The 26,923-nt window shown below is 39.7% G+C and overlaps 2 protein-coding genes across 5 annotated transcripts in view; one reads left to right on the forward strand and one right to left on the reverse strand.

The window, feature by feature from the left end:
* The window catches only part of syt6a (synaptotagmin VIa), a 53,341-nt gene that overhangs the window by 9,557 nt on the left and 16,861 nt on the right, over window positions 1-26,923 (reverse strand). The window contains exons 2-5 of the mRNA XM_079674821.1: window positions 18,222-18,612; window positions 16,055-16,616; window positions 5,300-5,420; window positions 1,930-2,101 (exon numbers count right to left, since the gene is read on the reverse strand). Of these exons, the coding sequence (XP_079530947.1) occupies window positions 1,930-2,101; window positions 5,300-5,420; window positions 16,055-16,616; window positions 18,222-18,400 (1,034 nt within the window). The 5' untranslated portion in view covers window positions 18,401-18,612. The remainder of the gene's footprint in view (window positions 1-1,929; window positions 2,102-5,299; window positions 5,421-16,054; window positions 16,617-18,221; window positions 18,613-26,923) is intronic.
* The window catches only part of klhl21 (kelch-like family member 21), a 95,600-nt gene continuing 81,275 nt past the window's right edge, over window positions 12,599-26,923 (forward strand). For 3 of the 4 annotated variants that reach the window (XM_079674811.1, XM_079674810.1, XM_079674812.1), the window contains exons 1-2: window positions 12,599-12,756; window positions 15,179-15,290. The gene's annotated coding sequence lies outside the window, so the exon portion shown is untranslated. The remainder of the gene's footprint in view (window positions 12,757-15,178; window positions 15,291-26,923) is intronic. The other variant, XM_079674816.1, reaches the window with a different exon arrangement.

A 26,923-nucleotide genomic window follows, 5' to 3' on the forward strand; every position in this document is an offset into this window, starting at 1 on the left:
TGAAATGAAATGAGACTCAAGTCTGCATATGGATGTCCTGGTGATTGATCCAGTAAAAAATATGCTGCAGATTGTATCTGTGCAACTAGAATTTCATTATTTCAGGAAGAAAAGGTTTGCTCTTTGAAGATCTCTCCACTATTAATAGCACAACTGGATGTAATCCTACAGATCAGACATGAGAGAAAACACAAGAGGCATAGGTTACTAAATATCACTGCTTCTGTTTATACTACACACAGGAGACAAAACAACAACATCCTGACCTTTAACATGCATGTTCTCATTCTGTCAGCTGTCTGCCCTGCAACCCCTCCACCCATTTCCTGTTATAGCTTCACATACCCTAAAGGTAGCGTTGTACAATATTCCTCTAAATACCTGGAATTTGACTGACTCCAATATATTTATATTGAAATGAACAATAATTTAAAAACATTATTATAGATCCCCTTCAGACATAATAATGATACATATACTACTACTACTACTACTACTACTACTACTACTACTACTACTACTACTACTACTACCACTACATTACTACTACTACTACTACTAATACTACTACTACTACTACTACAACAACATTACTACTACTACTACTACACTACTAATACTACTACTAGTACTACTACTACTACTACTACTACTACTACCACTACATTACTACTACTACTACTACTAATACTACTACTACTACTACTACACTACTAATACTACTACTACTACTACTACTACTACTACTACTACTACTACTACTACTACTACTACTACCACTACATTACTACTACTACTACTACTAATACTACTACTAGTACTACTACTACTACTACTACTACTACCACTACATTACTACTACTACTACTACTACTAATACTACTACTACTACTACTACACTACTAATACTACTACTACTACTACTACTACTACTACTACTACTACTACTACTACTACTACCACTACATTACTACTACTACTACTACTACTACTACTACTACTACTACTACTACTACACTACTAATACTACTACTAGTACTACTACTACTACTACTACTACTACTACTACTACTACTAATAAAAGTAATAATAATAAATATACTACTACTACTACTACTAATAATAATAATAATAATAATAAAAGTAATAATGATAATGATAAATATACTATTACTACTACTACTACTACTACTACTACTACTACAACTACTACTACTACTACTGCTACTACTACTACTACTACTACTACTAATAATAATAATAATAATAAAAGTAATAATGATAAATATACTACTACTACTACTACTACTACTACTACTACAACTACTACTACTACTACTACTACTACTACTACTACTACTAATAATAATAATAATAATAAAAGTAATAATGATAAATATACTACTACTACTACTACTACTACTACTACTACTACTACTACTACTACTACTACTACAACTACTACTACTACTACTACTACTAATAATAATAATAATAATAATAACAATAATAATAAAAGTAATAATGATAATGATAAATATACTACTACTACTAATACTACTACTACTACTATTATTACTACTACTACTAGTATATAAATAAAAAAGGTTTTAACAAAACATCCCAAAAAAAATCCATTGTTGAAAAATCTCAAAATAAATAAAATGTGTTTCTTTGTGGTTGTAAAAAAGCAACTTCTTTCAGAAAAGTCCATTCCCAGTGTGTGTGCACTGTAGATTTCAAATGTCACACCTGTTTAAGTTGCACATTGGTCCATGACCTGGCTCTAAACTAGTTTTGATGCACCAACAATCAGATTCAAGGTGAGCACCCAGAAGACTTTTCTGCAGGTGAAACATGGAGGGGGGTTCACTCTTTCACTTGTTATTTATTGTCCTGAGGAGATGAGTTGTTGTTTGTGGTACGTACAAGTCGTAGTCCATGACGGAGATGTGCAGGCTGACGTGGTCCATGCTGTCCGGCGGGATGTCAAAGATGATGGCCTCGTTGTAGGTGGGATTCAGAGTGTTCTTCTTTATGCTCGTCTTCTTCTTTTTCAAACGCCTCTCGTCACATATGAGCGACACTTTGACGTAGGGATCTAAAGGCAACGTGTGAAAGAGAGGAAGGAGGACAGAACATAAGTGACTTCATCCAAACAGGAACTGCTAAAAGATACATATCATTTTCAATTGTTTTTTTAAACTGCAATAATTAGAATGAAAGTCAGGCTTATTGGAGTTTGGGGTATGGGATCCATTAATCAAACTTTATTTATAAAACACTTTTCATACACAAGCTAACACAAAGGGCTTCACAAACCTATTCAAAAGCTAAAATGAAAACAATACTGACCCGACTCCCGGTTATTCAAACAAAGCCACCCATAACGTTGTGATTCATTAAAACACGAAATACCGACAGAACACACGACTGAATAACACAAGAATAAATACAGTTCAATTGAAAAACAAATTAACAGGGTGGGTTTAGTGAGTGCTTTGTTCTCCCCTCAGGTTTTATCAATCAATGATATTGTATTTATACAGCCCAATATCACAAATAACACATTTGTCTCAGCATACAACTCCCTCTGTCCTTAGACCCGTTCCGTGAACAAGGGAAATTCCCAAAACACTTCCCAATTAACAGGGAAAACATTTAAGAAATCTCCCGAGTAGCTATTCAGTGTGTCAAAGCTTTGTGTCTTTACAGATTTATGTTACATTTGCATCTGGGGGCAGGCTGTCGTGGGCCATAATAATTAAAAAGACGCCTCACCATGGCTCTCTGTATTAAAAAGGCACTATAATGCCCATTTTCAGGTATTCTGTTCATCTACTGTGACATGTTTTCATGCTTTAATGTTCAAAAAGAAATTCCCCCTAGAGGCAACACAGGGATTTTAGCCTTTCCAGACCATTTACATGCACTAAAACCCATATAACACGCTACAGAAGAGAGAAAACCCAAACAGCATAATAGGACCTCTTTTAAAAGGAAATCGGATCAAAATCACATTTCCTCAGCCAGAGTGTTTGTTTGTCTTTTAAAAGCAACCCTGGAGGACCTGGCTGCCGGAAATGTGCATGAAAGTGCATGAGTCAACAGCTTGTGTAACCACAGAGGATGATAGGACATAGATAGCTTGAACAGCATGACTGAGAAAGCTTCCTGATGAATGCTGTGTTCAATCTTCAGCCGTCAGAAGCAGATCGCAGCGTATGATCCATTATGCTGTGTTTCAGTCAGATGTAAGCTGCCCTCAATCTATAAACAACAAACAAGAGTGCTTGCTTTGCAGAGTAATGTGCTCAAAGGCACATTTTGATAGCTATTGTTTTACGATGCACATATTGAAACAATGGCAGGTAGCTAAACCCCCTTAAAACTCAGGGGTATTAAAATGGGACTCGCATTAAAACGTCAGAGAGGAAATAATACTACATTCAGCTAAACCTTGGCATTTAATGAAAATAATTGTCCAATACAACAAATGATATCTGTATTAGATGGAAACGTGGAACGGGAAAGCTAAAAAAAAACACACCGCCCGCGACTATTTGCTGACAATGTCTTAATAGCACAAGTGTTGAATATTAATATCTGCTGAAACAAACAGAAGGCAGCTGCAGACACAACTCTCCACTGTTTGTTCACTGAATATGACATCTTCTGGCACATCACATGTCCAGTGAAATAGATTTCTGCAGCGATGGCATATTTCTGTTGGCCAAACCTCATCAAAAAGCCAAATGCAATTGGATTTGTTGTTATTGCAAAGAACATTGCAGGAAAAAAGGGCAGATCCCCTGAACCCTGGCATTTCATGCGAAGTAAATGTCACTTATTGCAGTGTTAATCAGTATTGGGGGTAAAAAGTGGAATGGAGAAACAATCTAGCATGCCCGTAACTATTTGCTGACAATATGTTGATATCACAAGTGTTGAATATTAATATCTGCTGAAACAAACAGCTGCAGAGGCAACGCTGTTTGTTCACTTAATATGACTTTGTTCTAGTGCCTAACAAGTAAAAAGCAGTGCTGCAGCGATGACCTTTTTGCTAAACAGGAAGTTAGCATTGCAGTGGTTCCCTCGATAAAACCTAATTCAATTTGCCATTTGGTATTGGATTATTGAAGAAAATTTAAGGGAAAAAAGGGCAAATCACCTGAAGTCGGGCATTTAGTGTCCAGTAAATGTCACATATTTATCAGATTCAAAGGGGAAATAAGAATGGAGGAACTATTGTCTATTACAATAAAAAGGCCGCCAGCATCTTTTTGCTGACTATGTGTTTTTCACAAGTGTTGAAAATGTAAACTGAAATAAACAGGAAGCAGCTGCAGAGACGACTCCGATGTCCTAAAATAGAGGGCAGGGATGCATCGTTTTTGATTCCACACCTGAAGTGAGCTTTTGTATTAGCTCAATCGTTTAAAAGCCAAATGTAATTTTCTATGGATTTTGGATTATTGTAGTTCAGAGAAAAAACAGAAATGGAAAACTTTTTGTACCCAGGCATTTGATGTAAACTAAACAGCACATTATAAGTGATGTCAGTAATGGAGGAAAAGCGGTCTTACACAATTAACTGATTGCCTTCATCTATTTGCTGACAATGTCTTAATTTTGCAGTTGTTGAATATTAATAAGTGCTGAATGAACAGAACGCAGCCGGAGAGGCAACTCCCCGCTGTTTACTTAACATGACATGTTTGCAATTGGATATTCAAAGACACACACACACACACACACACACACACACACACACACACACACACACACACACACACACACACACACACACACACACACACACACACACACACACACACACACACACACACACACACACACACACACACACACACACACACACACACACACACACACACACACACACACACACAATACACCTTTAGCACTTTAAAACCTCCAGACCCAAGTGCTGTACAGTCAAATAACAAACACCAACACACAACAAATCACAGAGCACAGCTCACACACCATAAAACAAGAACAAGTAAAAACAATTAACAATTTAAAAGCAACGCTCTAGAAGATGTTAATACGCTAAGGAGAAGAGGTGGGTTTTAAGAAGCGATTTAAAGACAGACAGTGTGGAGGCCTGTCTGATATGCAGGGGGAGATTATTCCACAGTGTGGGAGCCGCTACAGAGAAAGAACAAACACACACACACACACACACACACACACACACACACACACACACACACACACACACACACACACACACACACACACACACACACACACACACACACACACACACCTGAGTATCCGGTGATGTCCATGGCCTTCAGGTTCCTGCACTTGATGACAGTGAGGGTGAGTCTGCCAGCAGTGGGCAGGTAGCAGAGGGAGAACATGACCTCCCCAAGGTCAACACTTTCCTGTGGAGAAAAGTGCACACAAGCAAAAAAGAAATCTCTTTTAGTTCCATATTTATATTCAACGCTTTAAACCAGAGTCATGCACGGGTGTCTCTTTCCCTCAAGGTCTCATTCTGGGATGTTTACACTTCATTTTGTCGGATATAGTCAAAGGTCAGTGTAACAGCCGTTACCTTCCTGGAGCTGTTAATTCTGTTTGTGTGTGTGTGTGTGTGTGTGTGTGTGTGTGTGTGTGTGTGTGTGTGTGTGTGTGTGTGTGTGTGTGTGTGTGTGTGTGTGTGTGTGTGTGTACATGAGCTGCGCAGTTCCTCCGATGCCACTGGTTGTCCCGCCCTCGCAACATCCGAACCGGTGATTTGGATAGACGTCATCCAATCCCCGCCCTCTTCCGGCACGTCTTCCGGGGGAGGAGTACAAGGGCTGGGAACGGAGATCATTCGGGAGGCTCTGTGTTGGGAGACAGCCGCCTCTAGCCTCTTGATACTTTTCTTGTGGTGTTTAAGCTACTTAGCAGAGTGCAAGTAGTGTGTTGTGCCTCGTGTTGTGTTGTGTTTATAATTGTGAGTTTACACCCTGGGCCCAGGAGTTCAAAACTTTTAATCCCTATCTGATCAGATCAGATTTGGATTTTGGGGAGTTCAAAACCAAAAAACAGGATTAGGATCACTTTGATATCCGACCAGATCAGGAAATCCAATCCAAGCTTTAATCTGGATCAAATCTTCAAAACGGGTAGTTCAAACCGACAACACAGGATTGGGATCAGTTTGATCCCAAAAAACTGGATTATCCTGATCCCACCAGAGGGGTGGATTTCCAGTGGATTACCAGAGCAAAATATACTGTACCATTTATTTAAAAATATGTTTCAATATAAATAAGATGGCAAAGTTTGTTAACTGAAATAATACACCATTTTTAGCCTTCATGGCAAATCAATTTTATTTTTCATTTTTTGGTCACGTTTGTGGTGGCCTATTTTGTTTTCAACCAAATGTTGATGACATAAATGTTTATGCTCATGAAAGTATCACAACAAAGATTGTCAATCACAAATGTAATTTAGATTAAAGAAAAAATACCTTCAACAAAAGAAAAGTCCATCTGTCATCACTTTTCAAAAGTAATTGCGGACAATAGATGTCTGCAATGTGGTCTCTTGTCTTCCTTGTATTATTTTTCATGTCCACTAGATGGCGATCGGTAGGATTAAAGCACTGATATTCAGGATCTAGTCATTTTGAAAAATCGTAATCTGGATCAGGCTGATCCTATCCTGAATCGCTTTGAACTCCAGGGACAAAATCTGGCCGACTTGTCTGATCCTGGATCACAAAAAATGGGATTTCAAAATCTGATCGGATCTGATTGAGATTAAAAGTTTTGAACTCCTGGGCCCAGGTGATTAGCACCTGTTGATCAGCTGTTAGTATTTGTGTAAACGAATTAGCTTAGACCCAGGTGATTAGCACCTGTTGATTAGCTGCAGCTGTGTGGGTGCTGCCTTCCTCCTTTTCAGTTGTACCACGTTTACCGTGAGGTTGTTTTCTTTCTTATTTAGTGTATGTACACAGACTCCTTTTTAGAGTCCTCCCTTTGTTGGGTCGTCTATGTAAACTTGCGCCTTTTTGGCCTTTTTTTGTTTGTTCCTGAGGCTGCCTGCCTGCCATTTTGTTTGCCCAGCTGGTATAATAAAACCACCTATAATTATTACCAATTCCACTCTGGTCGTGTCGCTTCCCTTCCTTTCCCCTAGTCCAGTCGGGAACGTAACAGTCAGTGAAGCGGAAAGTGAATACAAGTGATTGAAAGAGCTCTCAGATCTTTAGTAAAAGTAGTAAGACGACCTTGTAGAAATACCTGCATTCAAAAAGTCTACTTAAGTAAAAATGGTCAGATGTTAGCAGTAACATAAACAGTACTTTAAAGGTGGATAGGTAATTTTGGAGAAACCAGCTCGAGTGCGCTAGAATTTGAAAATACACAGCCAGAACAAATCTGCCACTTCCTTACAGAGCCCCTCCTCTAACACACACGAACGCACACATGACCAATGAGGGCACGAGATAAGTTTGTGCACAGATGGAAGGCTGACAGGCAGGTAGGCCATCCAGTTATTTTAGCCGGGCCGGCTCAGATGATTGGTCGTGTTTTTTACAGTACCACGGCTTCCACAGATGACATTTTTTTAATGGATTTATTGTCAAAGCATTTAAGATATTCATTGCTATCGGGATTTTAAGAGCATTCCATGGTATATAACAACAAGTGTATCTCGAGCCGGTTTCTCAAACTTACATACCCCACCTTTAAGCGCCAAAAGTAAAACTAGTCGGTAGGCAAACACTCATTTTAAAATCGTATAGGCCTATATTATATGACTGGATTATAATTAGTGTTGCATTAGTGTGTTAATCACTTTAATGTTGCAGCTGGAGAAAGTGGAGCTTATTTTAATTACTGTATACACCACTTGCTAGTTTGAAGAGCCATAGTGTGTATCATCATTTACTAGCTTATATTTGGGATTTATGGTCTTAATAGAGTGAAAACAAATATAAAAACTCAAGAATACAAATACAAAAATTCAAAAGTAAAGTACAGGTCCCTCAAAATGATTAATGTAGAACTTATTTACTTTACGAAATACTATATTTGTTTTTAGTCTGCTTTTTGTTTTTCAGTCAGGGAAGACTAACACAAAAATAACCAAATGTGATATTCTCCTGTTATTCCTCTATCATTAAATTGCAAAAACATTCAGCTTTATGATGGCCTCTTGTTGCCAGAGGAAAACAAAATGTAAAATGTTCCTCCCAGTTGAGAGAGTAAACCAGCTAATTAGGGTGAAGGCTACACCCAGAAGTGCATAAAAAGGGTAATATGATGCAAACTAATTCAACTTTGCTATTTTGCATTTTTGGCTTCAAAAAGAACCGCATTGTGATTCTGTTGTTTGGTTGCAGCTCAGCCTCAGGAGGGCTGCAGGTGTATTGTGAGTGGTGTTGAAAGATAAATGGATAACATGTGTTGTAGAGCACAATGCAGCTGAGGGAACTTGTTGTTTGTTGTCAGTTTGTAACACAGGACAATACAAATAACTTTTTAAAGGAATACTTTGACATGTCGGGTGAAAAACGTTGTTTAAAGGGGCCCTATTATGCTAATTATCTGTCTGAAACCAGAGCCCAGTCTGCTCTGATTGGTTATCTGACCAGCTCTGTTGTGATTGGTCAACTGCCCTAATTTCCGTGCAATGTGTTTGAGTGCCAGCCAATAGAAGCCGAGTGTTACATATTAATGTCACTATGTTATTGAAGTAAACAAAGGAGTCCAATGGAGGCATTTCGGGCAGGGGTAAGTGTGTGGGAGAGAAACTTTGCGATTTTATCCTTTGCAGACCATTTACATGCACACAAACCTACTGTATATAACACACTACAGGAAAGGGAAAACCCCCCAAAACATAATATGGCCTGTTTTTAAAGGCACAATTAGTAAGAGGAGGCTGTGGGTGTGGCTCAGTGTTTAGTGTGCTGGACTTCGAATCAGGGGATTGCAAGTTTGAGTCCCACTGCAGTCAGCATGTCGTTGTGTCCCTGGGCAAGACACTTCACCCCAAATTGCTCCTGTGGGGATTGCCCACAGTACTGAATGTATGTTAGTCGCTTTGGATAAAAGCGTCTTACAAATGACATGTAATGTAATGTAATGTAAGACAATGAAAAACAGCTTATAAGCTACAAAAAAGTATCCCTTTAAATCGTCAGTCCATGAGCCACTAGAAATATGTGGTGTGTTGACATCTGCAGAGACTCCTTCCCTCTACCTGTATTTTTCCTTTTATCATTTCGCTTTTTTGGGGACATTTTGTGGTGTCAGCCTTTATGAAAACACAAATATAGCGAGGCAATAAGCCGAGCAGGTAAAGCTGATTTCTAAAAAGAATTGAAACTAGGGTTGGCTTTCCCCCTTTTGACTTGCACTGTTAAAATGTGGAAGCTTTGATAAAGCCTTAAAATTGCATTAATTGTTTCTTTAGCTATGGAAATAGGTTTAGCTTAGCTTAGCTTAGCTTAGCTTAGCTTAGCTTAGCATAAAGACTAAAAGCATGGTGTGATATGACTGGCTTGATTCGGTTTAAAGTGCAATACACCAGCACATCTAAAAGCCACAGCAGCAGGGGACTCTGAATCATTTGATCTTATTAAAGGGTTTTATTGAAGAGGGGAAATGCTCTCTGAGCTAACAAGCTTTCTGTCATTAGCTCAGAGGTTAATGAGCTAATAAGTTCACACAGTTCATTCACAAGAAGTACCATATTTGTAAAAAAATGTCTCATAACTCTCTGATAACAATTCCTCCTTTATGCAGCTATTCTTATTTAAACAGAGGAGGTTTTAATTAAAGCGGATGGTGGAACACAATTTTAAGTTTCTGTTTGAGTACAGATTAAACAGACGAGATTTAATTTGATAACCAGTGACTGCATGCTGACATCACATTTTGTTAATCCTTTTTGGAGTCAAAAGTAATGTCAGCTTAGTAATATTTGTTTTGTTTTTTTACTGTACATATTTTACATTTTATTCCATTCTATTTCAATGTAAATACTTTTTTAATTAATTTTGTATTTACTATATATTTTCCTATCTTCTTAAAATAGTTATCTATCTGTGTTTCCAAAAAATTGTTTTACTTTTATGTATGCACCACGACACCAAGTCAAATTCCTCGTACGTGTCAACCTGGTAATAAACCCGTAGTTATGTTATTCAAAGACAAAAGGAGTTTAGGGAATATGTCAGAAAAGTTTTCTCTCCTCAGCCGGTGTAATGGGGCGTGCGAGCGTTTGATTGACCACAGCTACCAGAGAGACAATCTAACACCACAGGGGACGTGTCATGGCGGGACAGCATGTCGTTAGTGGTATTTAAGAGTAAGGGCCAAACCAGCATTTAAATGGACCGGATTGACATTTGCAGGTGTGTTTACATGCTGGTTATTGAGGGATGCAGCAGAGCGGCTAATTAGCTGTCAAGCCGGCACACTGGTGTTAGCTCTTCACTTTTCTCCGGTGAATGTTTGTTTGGTCGCTCGTTCAACAATAGTGGACGTGTCTTCATTGTGGAAAGTTAGGTAAGAAGGAGACTTTAGCAGAAAAGTGGGTTGTTGTTCAAAGTGTGTGGCATTTGTGTTGAGCGGATGCTGCAGGCTGAGTGTGAAAAGTATTTTTTGCGTATTAAAGAACACTGATTTTAATGCTGTATTAAACATTTGACTGTCTGTATTGATATTAAGGGGTTAAATGACACCAAATCCACGTTTCAGGCAGAGAAATCGAGGGATTTATTACCCTTTGGTGTCTGATTTTTTCCCTCAATGACAACACAGAACATCACTTAGACTATTTGACTTCTGTTGCACTTAAGTTTTGGAAGGAGTCATGCCAGAACAGTTGAAGGTGCCACAGGTGTGAAGCTAATTAAGTGGAAAAACTGGGCTCCACTTCAAGTCCTTGCAGTTATTTGGCTGTCAGTGTCTCCTTGGGACAATTTAGGTTAGTTTGGAAGTCATGACCGACCTCCCGAGCAAGTCTTTTGCCAACTTTCATTATTTCCATTGCAGTTTGAGAGTAAAAAAACAAATCATTCTGATAATGTTTCCGGTTAATTATCATCAATCAGTAGGAAATCAAATTCAGTTCTTCACCACAACCAAATATCTGACTTTATCAATTAGTGAATGACTCTTGGAAAAAGACAATTCTACTCCAGAGATCTCGTATGATGGAAGGTTTCCTATACTTTAAATCCATTTTGAGGAAAAGTACAACCTGCCTAATTAAACTAAGCTTTTACACTCCTGTTGAGGTCCCTACTGAGCTACTGAGATTGCTTTTTCTCTCTCTTTAAACCATTTTAAGATCACATCTCATAATCACTTAAACCCACTGCTGGCCACCTCCAACACGTCTGTCCGAGCGCTGCATGTGTTCACACACACCACATGCGATTTGACTTTCTCTGCTGTGGAAGTGAGGGATTTAGTTTGAAGGGTGTGAAGGTTCAGCCATAATGTGTGAGCACAGCAGAAATGTCAAGTGCTGTAAAAGCATGAAGTGACACTTTGATTGTCCTTGTAGAAACACAGGCTGTTTTGGTGCCAGTCAGTGTAATCTGCACGGCATTAATCATACGAAGTCAGTCTGTCCATCGGCTGTCCGCTCAGTCAGACACTTTGGACCAGATTGAAAAATCCATATCTGTCATTATATATCATAAAATGACATTTTGTACAGGATGAACAAGCTGATTTTGACCCCTTTAATATTAATCTAGCAGAGGGGTCACCAACCTTTTTTAGGACGAGGGCTACTTAAAAAAAATAAAACAAGTCGGGGGCTACTTTTACTCCTCTTTTTTTTGTTTTTTGCAGTGTATATATTTAGCACATTTGAACTCTATTATATGCTTACCTTTAACCTTTGTGTGCTGTTTGGGTCTGTGGGACCCGTTTTCAGTGTTTACTAAAATAACATGTATGCAATTTAATTATTTTTACCTGCTTTATTTTGGGGGGGGACGTCACATCCTCCAGGGGAATTTTTGTTTAAATGTTGAAGTGAAATGCATCAATCTGGAGCACAAAATGAATTGATGGATACAGCTCTCAACACTCATATGAAAGGGAGTTGTATACTTTTCAATAATCCAAACATCTTTAGGATATGATCACAACCAATAACAAATCATTTCAACTTGTTTATTCTTATCTTATGTTACTTAGTTAGCATTCTATCTTTTCATTTATGCATATTTGACTAATCACTCCCCTTTTAAACTGTTTTTTTTAAGGAAATTACGCCATGTGTATGTGTGCGTCAAGTGCAATAAATATATATGCAAGTTGCAACACACACAGTAAAACTCAGGAAATTCAGCGGGGAGGTGGCACATTGCTTTTCTTCCCGACTGCAACGCTGGTCCCGCAAATCAAGCAAGAACGTGATTGGTCGATATTGGGGGTGGGGGGAGGAGGGGTGTTAGATAGATATAGAGTTGTAGTAAGTAGATGGGGTTCGCTATGATTGAGGTTTCGTTTATGCATAGGGTAGGTTCTTTTAATTACATTTCCTTTTTTGTTTTGTGTATTTTATACATTTTGGATTTGCTTGGCAAGCTATTTTTAGAACATGCCCGGCGGGCGACTCACGTTGCCCCTGCGGGCGACTAAGTGCCCGCGGGCACCGTGTTGGCTACCTCTGCACCTCACATGTCCAGTGAAATGTAGTAATGCAGGGATGACGTTTGCACTCGTTCCACTCAACAAAAAGGTAATGCAATATTTCATTTGATTTTGGATTATTGGAGAAAATAAGTTCTGTGGCAAATTAAAATGTTATCGTACTGGCAAGTTTTGATCAGCAAAAAAATCATGAACTCTACTTTTGGGAATTAGGAAGCATCAAGCCAAAAAGCTAACGTTAAAATATAAAATACTGTGTAGGCTAAAATACAAGATTCTCATTTTAGCACACACATACAAAATGGCCACAATCATACCCTACGGAGATATACTTTATGAATTACTTGGAGATATACTTGAAAATATGTTTTTATTTATGAATTGATCGAAAAGGACCTCGCATTAGCTTCAGCTATAGTTTTTGCTATGTGCTAATTAGCCAATGTTAGCATGCTAAAACGCTAAACTAAGAGATTGCTCAATTTTAGTCTAACGGAAATGTGAAGGCAGTTTATGGATTGTCACAACATTTAGTACAGACATCGTCCCCATCAGGATAATCTTTCATAACTTCTAGTATCTTTTATAAACTTCTGAAACTGGACTCTGTGTTTAGCGCTAGTTTGCAAATATTAGCAGCTAAGATGGAACATGCTATCTTGTTGATTAAAACATTTAGTGTCTAGTTGGCTCTACACTAGGTAAAAAGATCCACTTAGTAAGTCATTAACTGTACATTTCATTCATTGCCTTGTTTATAATACTCTATGGAGGACTTTTTTTTTTACAAAGAATGATTGTGTCTTTGTTTTCCTACTCTTGATAAATTGTCTCCTCCATTCATGCTCCTTATTAGCATGTACACTTTCCCAAAAGAGTTTGAACACATGAGGGATCTGAAGTCAATAAGTGGACTTTTCTACACTCCTCCAGATTCTTTATCTCAGTGAAGCTAAGTTGGTGTTATTGATGATTATCGCTCCTTGATCTATGAACTGAGGGCGGCAGCTGGCTCTTTTCTTTCTCTCCTCGTTCTTCTGCTCACTATAGGTTTCCGCTCATTAAGAGTTAACGGTGTTTATAAATCGGCGTCTTTATTTTACCCGAGTCATTACACTCCACTTCTTGTTTGTTTTTCGTTTCTGCTGAACCCCTCTTAACTCTAATGTGAGCAAGGAATGTTGTCGTGAAATCATTAGGGTGGTTCAATAACGTTTGTGTGCCAAGGAGAGGGCCTTCTGCTTTTCTGCCTCCTGAGCAATAACGTGGAGATTATTGAGCAACCCTTGAAGAAGTTCAAGTTTAACAACTGGAGGTGAGGAAACTCTGGGATGAAAGGGATGAGGAGTGATTAGGGCTCCAATGTGCTAACATGGTGCCTGGACGAAGAACAATTTGTTCCAGAAAACAGTCTCTGGACATCGTCAACAAGTAACAAAGCCAGCAGGAGAATAATTGTGTTGGAGAGCTGTGAGTCAGAAAAAGGCTTTTATGTTTGAGAACACCTTTGCGTCTCCAGCCAGTCATTATATGTATTTTAATGAGTGACAATTTCGTTTTTCGATGAGGAAAAGAAGAACTGTGTCTGATTATTTATAATGCTTTTAATGATAATTCAAATGTAGTAATTGGATTCGCATTATAGGGCAGCATTTTAATCCCCTAAACGTACCCATAAGAAAATGTTAATCAGACACACAAGGAAGGTCTCTAAATCTTCCTTTTTGAATTAAATTGTTTTAATCAGTTTACTGTTGTATTGTATTTTCCTGATATTTCAATTGCATACATCAAATGCTGCTTACTGATGCGAAGAAAATGATGGTGGAGGAAACCTGAATGCTTTCAGAGTGTCCGCGGGGTCTTAAAAAGTATTAAAAGTTGATAAATCAATTTAGCTAAAATTAAGGCTATTAAAAAGTATTAAAAAGTATTAAACGGCATTTTCCAAGGTATTAAGATGGTCCACAGCAACGACAGAATGAAACACCCTTTAATTGACTGCAACGACATGTCGGGAAACCCCCTCAAGGCGGCCCCATGCATAGTGCGCCGTAAAATGCTGCTTCTAAGTTTCGTTGCCTTGCTTGCTTCGAGGGGCCCCCACAAACTCTAGAATCGCCATTGTCGATGGGGATCAAAGCTGTCCGGTCCCACATGCTAAGTGCTAGCCAGAAAGCCGCGGCGTTTAAGTCCCGACTCTCCCGATAGCCAATCCGTGCCTCCCCTGACTGCACGTCGCTGACACGCCCCGCTGCAGACTCTCTGCACGGAGGAGCAGCGGAGTTCGGCCGATGCTGCTCCTCCAAGGAAGAGACACACGTTCACTAAGCCTAACTATATCCTGTCACAGTGATCTGCTATTTTAAAGATCTAAGGATGTGGTGGTTACACATCTCTCAGCCTGTCACATCTATGGCCGCTTTACTCTGAGCTTTTTAGCTGGACAAAAAACTAAAGAAGCAGCTCAACAAATGACATTAGGATAAGATTGTCACTATGTTCTTTAGGCCTTCTGGGACTTGTGTTGATATGCTGTTGGATTAAGAGCCTCCTCTTTGCTGAGAACTGTCAAGCCGACTGACGAACACTGCTTGTGTTAGCCACTAACGCCAACTCAAGGTAAGCCACAAAACAATCCACTCTCAGCCAGCCATTTCTTTCCTTAAAGCGAACAGACCATAAACATAATTACAGAAACAATTACCAGTCTCTACACAACCAAACGACTTTGTGCCAGAAACAGACCACTATCTGAGATGTCTTTTCTCAGCAAATTAAAACTAAAATCTTGTATTGTGCTGGTGCACTTAGTGTACTTTAAACCTTCAACCGTAACCAAAGTACCACATAGAGAATTTCAATAAGAAAAAATAACTACCTGGCGCAAAACTAGCGCTGCTTGAACTGGTCATTGCGTGACAACAAATAAACAAACCATTTAGTCTAAAAGTCACAGAATTAGCACATCAACTTCACTCCGTCTGCTTTTTCTTTTGCCACAACATGGGAAATGCTACTCCACTAATAATAAATCTAGCTCACGACAGTATATCATTAACTTTTGACAGCAGCCATGTGGGAAATCAGGCCAAGGAACTGCTCAAACTGTAAGACGGACGACCAACCCTTCTGACATGCCAGATATATCCATCTGCTTGTCCAACAGGCCGACATTCAGCCAAAAACACCAGTCCAAAGGCTTGGCTGTCCCTCCAGTACATTTCCAGTAAGCTATTGACCCCATGGTTAAAACAAATAACTAACATTGATTGTAATTCATATGTGGAATCACCAGCCAATGAGAGACATGTTCGATATAAATGTCTCTATAGAGTCAGTCATTCGATACGGAATCTATAAGAACAAAAAAAATAGATTCTTACCGTGCTGGCGTATTGGATGTCCCTCCATATGTTCGTTTCCCTGGAGAGGTCTGATGTCTCAAACAAGTTGTCCAGCTCCACCTCGCCGATCATATCGTGCCGTGAAAAGCGGTCAAAGTCAAAGACGCTCATGTGGAGCTTCCTGATCGCCAGCTCGTCGTAAGGCACAGGAAACTGGAAGCTCTCGTTGAATATGGGGTTGAGCATCTTCCGGTGGACGCGAGTCTGGAACTTCTTGCGGTCGGGTAGCAGGTACACCTTCACATAAGGGTCAGACGTCCCACATAAGTCCTTGGCAGGGAGGTCTGACGCCTTGATGATGTTGACTATGAGTGCCTCGTTTTCGTAGTCGTACTTGAGAGAGAAGTTAATCCTGCCACAGTTTTTGCTGCTGCCGTTCTTGGACGAATCCTCCGACTCCAGGGTCTTCTGTTGGTAGAGTTCTGGCTGGATGCGACCGATGCTTGTGGGCCTATCGTCATTGTCCGGCGTGTAGTCGTACCCCAGGTCTAGACTGCCTACCTGCATCTGCCTGGGAAGGTGTCTTTTGAATGAATTGTGCCTGCAGGGGAGAAGGAAAGAGAGTGAATGACAATGTCTTCAATGTCTTTTGAAGAGCAGTGAAGACGAGCAGGGAATATCAAAAAGGGGAGGTTGAATTCAAGAGAGGAAGCTTTTAAATGTACCAAGCTGACTACCTATAGTATCTCCTTACAGTATATCACCTTACTTCTGGTTAAGTTTCAATTGATTAAAAACCCAATAAGCATTTTTATTGTTTTTACAAATGCATGAAAGCAAATATTCAAAGAAGATTGCCTGCTATTCTCAATCCACTTTCAGTCTTATATGCTTGGCATACCAATTAAGAGTCAATCTGCTTTGCACTGATAACCTGTTTAGTTTTCCATTTCCTTGCTCTGATGTGGAATTGTCTGCTGTGTTGTGGTAGGAATGCAAAATACTTGAATTGTGTTTGTGTTATATAAAAAGTTCAAAGTAAATTCAAAATGATGCCCTAAATGTATAAAATAATAACAAAAACAACAACTAAAGTGCACCAAATGAGGTCCTGGAGGGGGGGGTGAACGACGGTTTGCTTTGTCAGGACCCTAAAAGGACATGTTTGCTGCTTAAGCCTATTTAAAAATAGATGTGCTTTTTTAATGCGCAGTTGCATAATAAGCAGACAGGACTGATGTGCACTTAATAAAATGGTAACAAATGTTTGAGTTCTGCTGTTCAGCAAAATGTTTTCCCTTCTTATTGCAATCATTTTAACGAAGAAGTAATCACTTACACTTTCCATTACTACTCTCAGAAATGCCTCGAAGGCAACACAATCTACATTATCTCTAATAAGTTACTGTTGAATCTACATAAAATAGTGGAAACTAAATTGCTTGGATGGACATTTCTTCCCTCATTAGCACTTCATTAACTGATGTAGTGCCAAGTCAATTTGAATTTTAAGATTTACATTTTATTCTTGTTAGGTTAATGGATATTTTTTGCCACACGATTCTACTGTATCTCTTAAACGCTGTCCGTGCGTGCAGGCATGCGTGCTCGTATGTATCCCTAAGCATGTTCACACATGAATAATCGTCTTGCATGGTCTCACATGGTCTTACACACATAATAATAATTGTTGGGAAAATACTGTTTTAGGCATATGATAGCTCTGTGATTAACATGATGATTCAGCCTCTATGGAGACAGACACATGACTGTCATGTTTATTGCTTACGTGGGCCTTAGCTAATCTGAACTAAACATTGAATACTGCTTTGAACCGGTATTCCTCCATCTTGTGACTGTGATACTCTTGTATTTAAGGCGTGTGAAGGACACTGTTCCGGGAACTATTTGTCCCGCAGCTCTGTATGTGATGACTACTTCCATTCTTGAGAGGATGATAAATACATGGGTCCTGATATTGAAGATCAAGCTGGTGACGAGTGATATTTTACTAACAATAATACATTTCATTTTTATAGCACACTTTAAAAACAACGTCATCTCAAGGTGCTTCACAATGCTATAAGGAGGAAATAATGAAACAAATACAATTAAAAGTTATCTAAGGAGCATATTGAATAAAAAATAAATAAAATAAAGGACAGTCCGTCAAATGAGGTGCGGAACATGCGTGTTTGTGACTGACCGAGTGGAGGAGGCGGGCTCGGTGGCCTGCCTCTGCATGCGCGTGGTGCGGCGCAGGAAGTGCTCCCTCATGGAGAGCTGCACCTCGGCGGGGATGTCGGGCGACGTGTGGCTGATCTTCACCGCCGCCTCCAGGAAACCCATCGAGCCCATGGGGTCTTTCACCTTCTCTGTCGCCATGGTGACCGGTGACTGCAGGGGGCTGGGCAGCAGGATGGTCGGCTGAAGCGGGCAGATCTCGGGGTCGCAGGTCAGCGTGAGGGAGGGGCTGGAGAGATGGGCCTTCGTCCGCAGAGGCACACGGCACAGCTTCCAGGAGACGAATGTAAGAAGGCCCAGAAGAGCCAGGCCGCAGAACAGAAAGACGCCGAGCAGGAGGCCGAAAGAAGAGCCTGGTCGGGGGGAGGGGGGCAGCACACAATATGGACGGACAGATGGTGATCGCAAGGGAGGAGAGGAGAGAAAGAGAGAAAAGACAGTCTGTTAGGACAGTGTTTTCAACCGTTTTTGATCCACGGTGAATTGTTTACATTATCCCGCAGCAAACAAACAACCAATAAAGTTACTAAATGACACATTGTAGATTAATCCAGCATATATGCGTACAGTATAATGATCCTTCTATCATAAGTCTTGCAATTTGGCTCGTAAATTCAGTTCGTAAATAGCTAACTTTGAAAGCTTTCTCTTTCTGGTTTTTCTCATAAAAGTTACCCGTTTCCAGAGGTGGAAAGTAGTGGAGTGCAAATACTTCGTTACTGCACTTAAATACATTTCTCTGGTAGCAGTACTTTACTCCACTACTTATTTTTCTGATGACTTTTACTTCTTACATTTTGAACCCAAATACCTGAACTTTCTACTTCTTACATTTTCCAAACAGGCTGGTTCCTTTAGTTTGAATGTGTGTTTGGTGGCGTGGTCATTATTATTTAGAGTCATTGCGTGCCTATTGGTTTGAACACGATCCGTGTATCCATCACTTCCTGGTCTTCTCTAAAGAAGAGGGACCAATGAAAACGTTGCCATGTTGCCGTTGGTCACCATGGAAACATTCATTAGCTAACAATGACATTATTGTTCTATTAATTTAAAGGGAGGTCAGGTACTCTTTAAAACAGCTGCTAGTTATGGGTACTTTTTACTGAAGTACATTTCAAAGCCTCTTTACTTTTACTTGAGTAAAGAAGTTTAGTCAGTACTTCTACTTTTACCACTTTTAAACACGAGTATCTTTACTTCTACTTGAATAAAGGATGTGTATACTTTTGCCATCTCTACCCGTTTCTCAGTTTGTTTACGCAGGTGAACAAAATACTCGGTGTTCTTGTTTTGAAGTGATGCTGTTTCATTTGGAGATGACATTTGAGTCTGCTTGGGAACATGGCACTGTTTGATTTAATTTGCAGCAACTAAATAATGTTTTTTCCCACCGATTAAGTGAAATTGGACAATTTCCCACGGCACCCATGGCGATCGCTTTCGTGTTTGAAAATGACTGTATTAAGACACGAATCTGGTGCTATATGAGTGTTTTCAGTATAAGGACAGCGAACCATGTATACAGGGAGATTCATTCATATTAAAGAAACCTCTGAGCTCAGCTGAGGGAAAAAAGAAAGGATATTAATGTAAACAAAATAAAATATGGCATGCATCTCTCATATAGTACAACGATGTATTTGGGAGGCTCCAACGTCACCAGAAAAAAGTAATTTTGCAGTGAAATATTTTTATACCACCATCCTTGTCAAAATCGAGACATATTGAAGTAATAAGAAGCGTACCTCGGGAAGGGGTATTTTGGGTATTTGTTCCTCTACTAATGGTTTTCTGTCATATCAGAGCTAGTAGAAGCAATTATGTTTAACAAATGATTTAAAAAAAAAAAACTATTATCTATTTGGCTGAGAAAATACATATGGGAATAGAAACATAGGTATCAGACGCCTGCCTGGTGGATTTTTCGAAACCATGAAACGGATAAAAGAAGCAGGGCACAGTCAAACTAATTTATTTTCCAGCTTTTTGAATTATTTCTGGGGAACAAGCTGCATGCAAAGACCTGGGGACATATCGAGAATGCTGACAAGCTGTGCAGGGACTCACAGCGACCGAAGGGGAAAATAACTGAAGCTGAAAACGTACAGGACTGTATCTCTGGACTTTGGCTTTTGGGACAAGTGCCAGTCACTCTTTTTTCTAGATCTAAAGTAATTACATTTGTCCTTCTGATGCTGGGAATGTTTTCCACGCCTTGTGTTTGGTATCGAATTCAATTCTCTAAATGTTTGCTGGAGTGTGTCTTTTCCGTGTGCCCTGATTGGTTTGATTTAGCTACAATAACTCATGCTGAAGACCATGTCTGCGTCCTCTTAGAGCAGATGTGTCATGGGCCAAATCCGGCCCGTGACTTCATTTGATGTGGCCCCACAAGACCTCTGAAAGAATATAATATGTTGTTTATACGGTTACATGCCGATTTACAGAAGCACGTTGCCCATAAACTACATGTCCCACAATGCATCTCAAAATATGACTTTTTTTCTCAGAATTGGACTTTCTTTCCAAATATAACTTTTTTTTCAAAATGTTACTTCTCACTGAAGAGACTTGCAATTATTTGCCGTAGACTTCTGCTTTCAGACGTAGTTAATTATGAAGTTATTACCCTATCTGATAATAATCCAATGCAGAGGCAATAATGTAATATAATACATTATATATATATATATTAAATATTTATATATGTATTTATAGTCTTAAAGTTACAACCGGCCCTTTTGAGTGCAACCAGAATGCTAATGTGGCCCGTGATGAAATTGAGTTTGACACTCCTGTCTTAGAGGGTCCCTGAACTCTTGTCCCCACATAACATTTCAGAGAGAGCAGGGCGAGCTTCAAGGCATCACATTAAATGAGCTATTTTTTTAATATTTAGACTCCCCCTTTCCACACTTCAGCAAAATGTGAGCATTGACAAGTTCGGAAATCTGCCTTTGGGGTTAAGTTTGAAGACAATACATGTGATTTATTATTTATATGGAAAATGAAATGAGACCAGTTGTGAAAAAAGTATCCTTTACTGAAGCAAAATCACTGGTATGATACTCCATTAAAAGCATTTGCAATCTTACCTTATTAAAAAGTTTAAAATAGCAAAGTTCTGCATAATATACTGTATCAAAGTATGATGTAGTCAAGTACATTTTCTCAAGTCTTGTAGTTAACTTAACATCCTACTTATCCGTAGTTGACCAAATCTTCATCAAAACATTTACCAGCATTCCTTCCAAAGAACTCTCACTAAATGAAGTGCTCGCTAAAAAGAATTTATAGCTTGCCAAGCGGTGGACAGGATTAAAATCTGTGGGATTTACGCCTCTGGAGGATTTCTCAGCTGTCCACAGCTCTGGCCTCTTCATGTCTCTGAGATTTCACACGGCTCCCCACAAAGCTTCCTCTCAACTGGGCTGTCGCTCGCAGACTCTTCATACGCCGTCACGGCAAATTAAAGTAGATCCTGCGGTGTGGTACTGAAATATGAACACCCACGAGGACAACCTCTCACTACAACATGCTTTGACAGGTCAGAGATGTGTATTGGAGAATCTGAATCTGGATTGTTTTACTTGTTTTTACTGCAGCAGCACACTTCAAAATCCAGTATTCACTAAAAAAAATGTGTTTGACAATAAAGATAAACAAAAGACAAAAACAAAACCGTCATTGTCTTACCTAAAGAAGACATATTCTGCGCATATACTGTATGTAGTGTCTCTACTACTGTAGGACATGTCTCCATGCTTTAATGTTCAAAAAGCTCTTTATTGTTCTCATACTGCCTGTGCTGCAGCACCTCTTTTCACCCTCTGTCTGAAACCAGAGCCCAGTCTGCTCTGATTGGTCAGCTGGCAGGCTCTGTTGTGATTGGTTAACAGCTTAGAGATGTCCCGCCCCTTAGTCTATCACGTACAATGTGTTGGAGCGCTAGCCAATAGAGTGCCACAGTGACGCGTCCTAAAACCCGGAAGTGGGTTTGCATTTTACCACTGTCTCAGAGTCAAAGGGAGTTCTCCATAGGATTCTGGAAAATAGCTGGAAATAAGGTTTGTGGTTGAGACACATTTAAGAGACGGATCGCGTTTTGTTCTACGACATTAAATCCATCAGCAGTGACCCCACTGGTGATTTCTGAAGAGTTTAAGTGTCTGAAAAACAATGGTTGTTACCAAGTGGCTGAATAGGACTACAGAAGTTGTCGAGGCCGTTGTACGTCATTACGCCGAACACGTAAACACTCCCGCTAAGTTTGTTTGCCCTGTTCTGCTTGAAAGCAAGTTCCTGCCTCCTGCAGACTGTTCAAACAAACGCTTCAACTTGTACCATTTAGAATCTGTATGTTTGAATATGGATCTTAAGTTGGCGTGACGTTGAAGCAGCGACCCTGCTGTAGTTCCTTTATAGCATAACGTTAGCATTTAGCTTCTGGCGATAAAAGTAGGGTAGACATGTGGAGATTATCGGGCTGAACAAAACGTGATCCGTCTCTTAAATGTATGTCAACCACAGACCTTGTTTCCAGCTATTTTCCAGAATCCTATGGAGAAATTGCATTGCGTTTTTTTTGTCGAAGGAACCGGAAGGAGTTTACTTCCGGGTTTTAGGACGCGTCACTGTGGCTCTCTACAGAAGCACAAGTTTCACACTCTGATCAACGTACATGCATAAATAGCATAATAAGGCCTCTTTAATAATTAGATTATTAAGCTATAACCTTTGGAACCCGATTGATTTGGGTGTTTGAAACCGAAAGTATACAAATGCGTAGTTATGCTTTGGGACACTTTGGTTCGGTTTATATCTTGCCTTGTATTTTGCCGAATGCCAATGCCGAATTATCCATTAACATATCTATTTTGCAATCAACATAAATAACTGCTAGTATCCTGCAAAAGAACAATGTTACATTGACTCGAAATATGTGTGTCATGTCTTTGTGTTCAGAGTTGACTGAGTTATGTTTCTGAGGAGGAATGCGACTTGTGTAGTGTGTTGCAAACTGGCTCTAATGGTTTTAAAGCAGCCTAAATCGATAGCCTCCATGATCTGTGTCTCACAGCTTCTGCTGCAGCTTTAAATGCCAAACTTCAGTTGCCATATTCCTTGAATTTTTAAAACATTGGCCTTCAACTGTGTCTTTTCACCTTTAGTGTCTTTAGTATCTCTGCATGCAAACCTCACAGTGTGAAAAGATCTGCAGAAAGTACGTCAAATTGAGATGACGTGTTTTGAGACTCGCAGAAATGAGTCACATCACAGCTGCAGGATTACTTTTCATAACTTTTGCACTGACAGTATAATGACGGACAAACTTTGATGTCTTTTCATGTATTTCGACCCTATAATGATGGCAACAGCTGTCATGAATCCAGTAGAGTTTGATAAGGTTAATGAGAGAACCACAGCTCTGCGACACCTAGTAATACGAGTAATTTCCCCCATAATGAATGCAGAAATAGACGTGTTGATTTCCTCTCCTGCCGTCTAGTTAGGCGAGACGTACTGTACGCAGAGAGCTAATGATGCAGATACAGTGAGACGGGAAGAGAGAGGCGCAGTGTGATTTAAAAGCCATTGTTCTTCCCCTGTAGACGGATGGTAATGGAGCAGAGCCGTGTGAACCATTACTTCCTCTGGACCTGACAGCCTGGGACTCGACTGACCTCAGGGTTTAGCTCACTATTAATGATCCCACCCACACCTTGCCACGAAGGAGTGGACTATCACTATCCTGCGGTCAATCCCAAGGGTATTTTCTTTATCTTTTTTCAAATCCTTTTTGCAATCAATACTTCAGACTCAATCTCAACGTAAAGCCCCTCCAGGTGGGGTTTAAGGGCCAGGTGTTAGAAGAGAGTGAGCCACCGCTGTGTGCAATATGGGAAATCTTTCTTAATAAAAACGTTACGGTATTAACCTTTTAGCCGGGGGACTTGCGTGGATAGGGTGACAGCTCCAGTGTTTTAAAAACGTTGTGGCATGCTTACCCTTTCCCACAGGCTGAAAAGCATGGAGTTCTGTAGCAAGCAAGCGGTGGCTTTACTCTTCCCCGCTGCATGTTACATGTTTTTATTAAAATAACCGTCTAATTTGGTCATGAGGTGGAGGCTATAGTCCCACCCTAACAGAGCCGGGATAAACATGATCTGTTTCTGTGCACACATCTAATCAAGGTTTTCTGTCTTGGAAGTCGAAGAGCAAAGCGAAGCCCTGGGGGTTTTTCTAACCTGGTTTCCATAGTAACCCTAGTCATTATAGAGAGTATGCACACTGTCCGTTTGAAAGTCTGAATTTACTCATCATCGGCCACTGAAGATGGCACACAGGTCATAGAGGCATAGAAATGCGGATTGTATGGTGCTTGACTGCAGTCTGAGGTGTGATGGAGACACGGCGTGGTTGCTACGGTGAAGGCAGGGCTGTGATTGTCTTAAAGGAATGTATTAAAGTGATTAGAGGGGTTAGGGTTATGGGAGGTGTTATTTTTCTTATAGGATTTGTTGTGTGATTCACAAATCAAGAATGAAATAGCCGATTTGTAAGTTTTGACAAAACCGGAGTACATTCATTTGTTATGGATTTGACTGATTACTTGTTATTCCTACATTTACTTGTTATACCCACTCCACGCAGAGCTAGTGAAGATGAGGAGTACGTTCAGCCGCAGACTCATCCCTCCACGGCAACGCACCAAGCGCCTCGGACAGCCCTTTGTGCCTGTAGCCATCAGGCTTCACAATAAGGGGTTAGTGATGAAAAAGAAATACAATTAAATCACTGGACATAAATATACACTGTTTCCACAACCCATGTTAACATATTATCAGTAGTAGACCAAATAGGTAGATAGATATGTCACTATATGTACAGATGTCCATTTTCACTTGTCAATTGTCACTTTAACTTATTACTTTATAACTTAGATGACCAAATATGTACATATGCTGACAGTTATTTTACAGTTATTTTACTCATCTCCTATTTCATAGTCTTTTATTATTATTATCATTTAAAAAAAAAAATCTTGATTTTATTCATTTGTGTGAATCTTTGCTGTCCGGTTTGTTCACGCTTACCCTGTTGCTGCTTTGTGCAACTGAATTTCCCCTCGGGGATTAATAAAGGTTATCTTATCTTATCTTATTTCATTTACATGACATTTCCTTTTAGCTGGCGCTTTTATCCAATGCGAGTAACAATAAGTACATTCAACAATGAAGAAACAAACTCGAAATCGAGTCTCCTGGAGATACATTTCCTATCTATAAGATGAATTGCTACTGCGTTAGCCTCCCCTAAAGCCAAACCTTGTGCTGCGTACCCTGTTATTGTTTCTGTTTTGTGTTTTATTGGCCACGGTGCAGATGGGAAACTAGAATATTCATCATGTGATATATCATTTACATACATTTGGGAATTTGTATCAGATGTTTTATGTCTGCTAAACTCCTACAGTAGTGATATTCTTTTAGGACCTTTCCAATACAAAAACACAAGAGCAAAAGTGTCCATAACCAATTAAAAAATGTTTATCTGTTTTAACATAAGCTACAAACATTAGCATGCCTTATAGCATTTTACGTATCTAGGCTTTTTTTCTTAAGGTACTAACTTCATTATTATTTATGATAATGTAACATTTTTGTGTAAAATAGCTCGACCCATGCTGCTTTATTTACATTATTTGTGCCTGGGTCACTTAAGCCTCAATCTTTTTCACACAAAATCACAAATATAGCTATCATGCATATATTTCAGACCGTTTTACAATGCTACAATGAATCCGCAAACTTTCATTGTTACCATACATGTTTGCACACTAGCCTCAGACAGTTACAGACAGATGTTTTGTCAGCTGACAAAATCTGTTTTGTCTCCAGGCCAGGCGATGGAAGCATTGTGAAGAAAAGTGGGAGGGGGTGTTTGGGGTCATGTTCCTAACCATAATGGCTTTGCTGTTGAGGTCTGAGAGGTTGTGGGTGGAAAGGCCAATCCTTTGGAGCCGTTGTGTGCGATGTGTTTGAGTTGCTTCCCAATGGAGACAGTTATGGTAAAGAAACAGGTTACAATAGAGGTAACGGGCCGAATGTACTTTTGTAGAGCAGCAGCTGAAGGTGGGGGGGGGGGGGGGGGGGGCAACATAAAGTGCTTTTGGTTTGTGGATAGCAGAGAGTCTTTGTTGTCAGTGTTTGTGGATGTTGTTGGTGCAAAACTCTATTGTCCAAAAATTGAGCTGAGAAATGTGAAGCACTCACATTTTCATTATTTAAGGGGGAAAAGTGCTCACTTTCAGGTGCATACTCATATTTCTGGGTTACCATTCTTCAATGTTCAAACAACACTATTGTCTGAATCACTTCCTTCTTGACATAGCAACACTAACTATCTGACGGCTAAAGGTATGTTGATTGCTGCTTTAAAACGTTGTGCTTTTATTCATAATCATTAAGCGAGCAGAAAGAGGATGCGACGCCCCCTTGTTAGTAGATACATGCCCTTTATTACCTGCCATCCTCTGTAGCAGAGAGAGTGCAGAGGGAGAGGAGTTGTTTACTTACTTTACTATAATATGTGAGTCTATAGTCTGCCTGATTATTGATCCTTCAAATGACTATCGTTTGTGCATGGAAGGATCTATGG

The sequence above is a fragment of the Notothenia rossii genome (genome assembly GCF_949606895.1).
Source record: "Notothenia rossii genome assembly, chromosome: 4".
Lineage (NCBI taxonomy): Eukaryota > Metazoa > Chordata > Actinopteri > Perciformes > Nototheniidae > Notothenia > Notothenia rossii.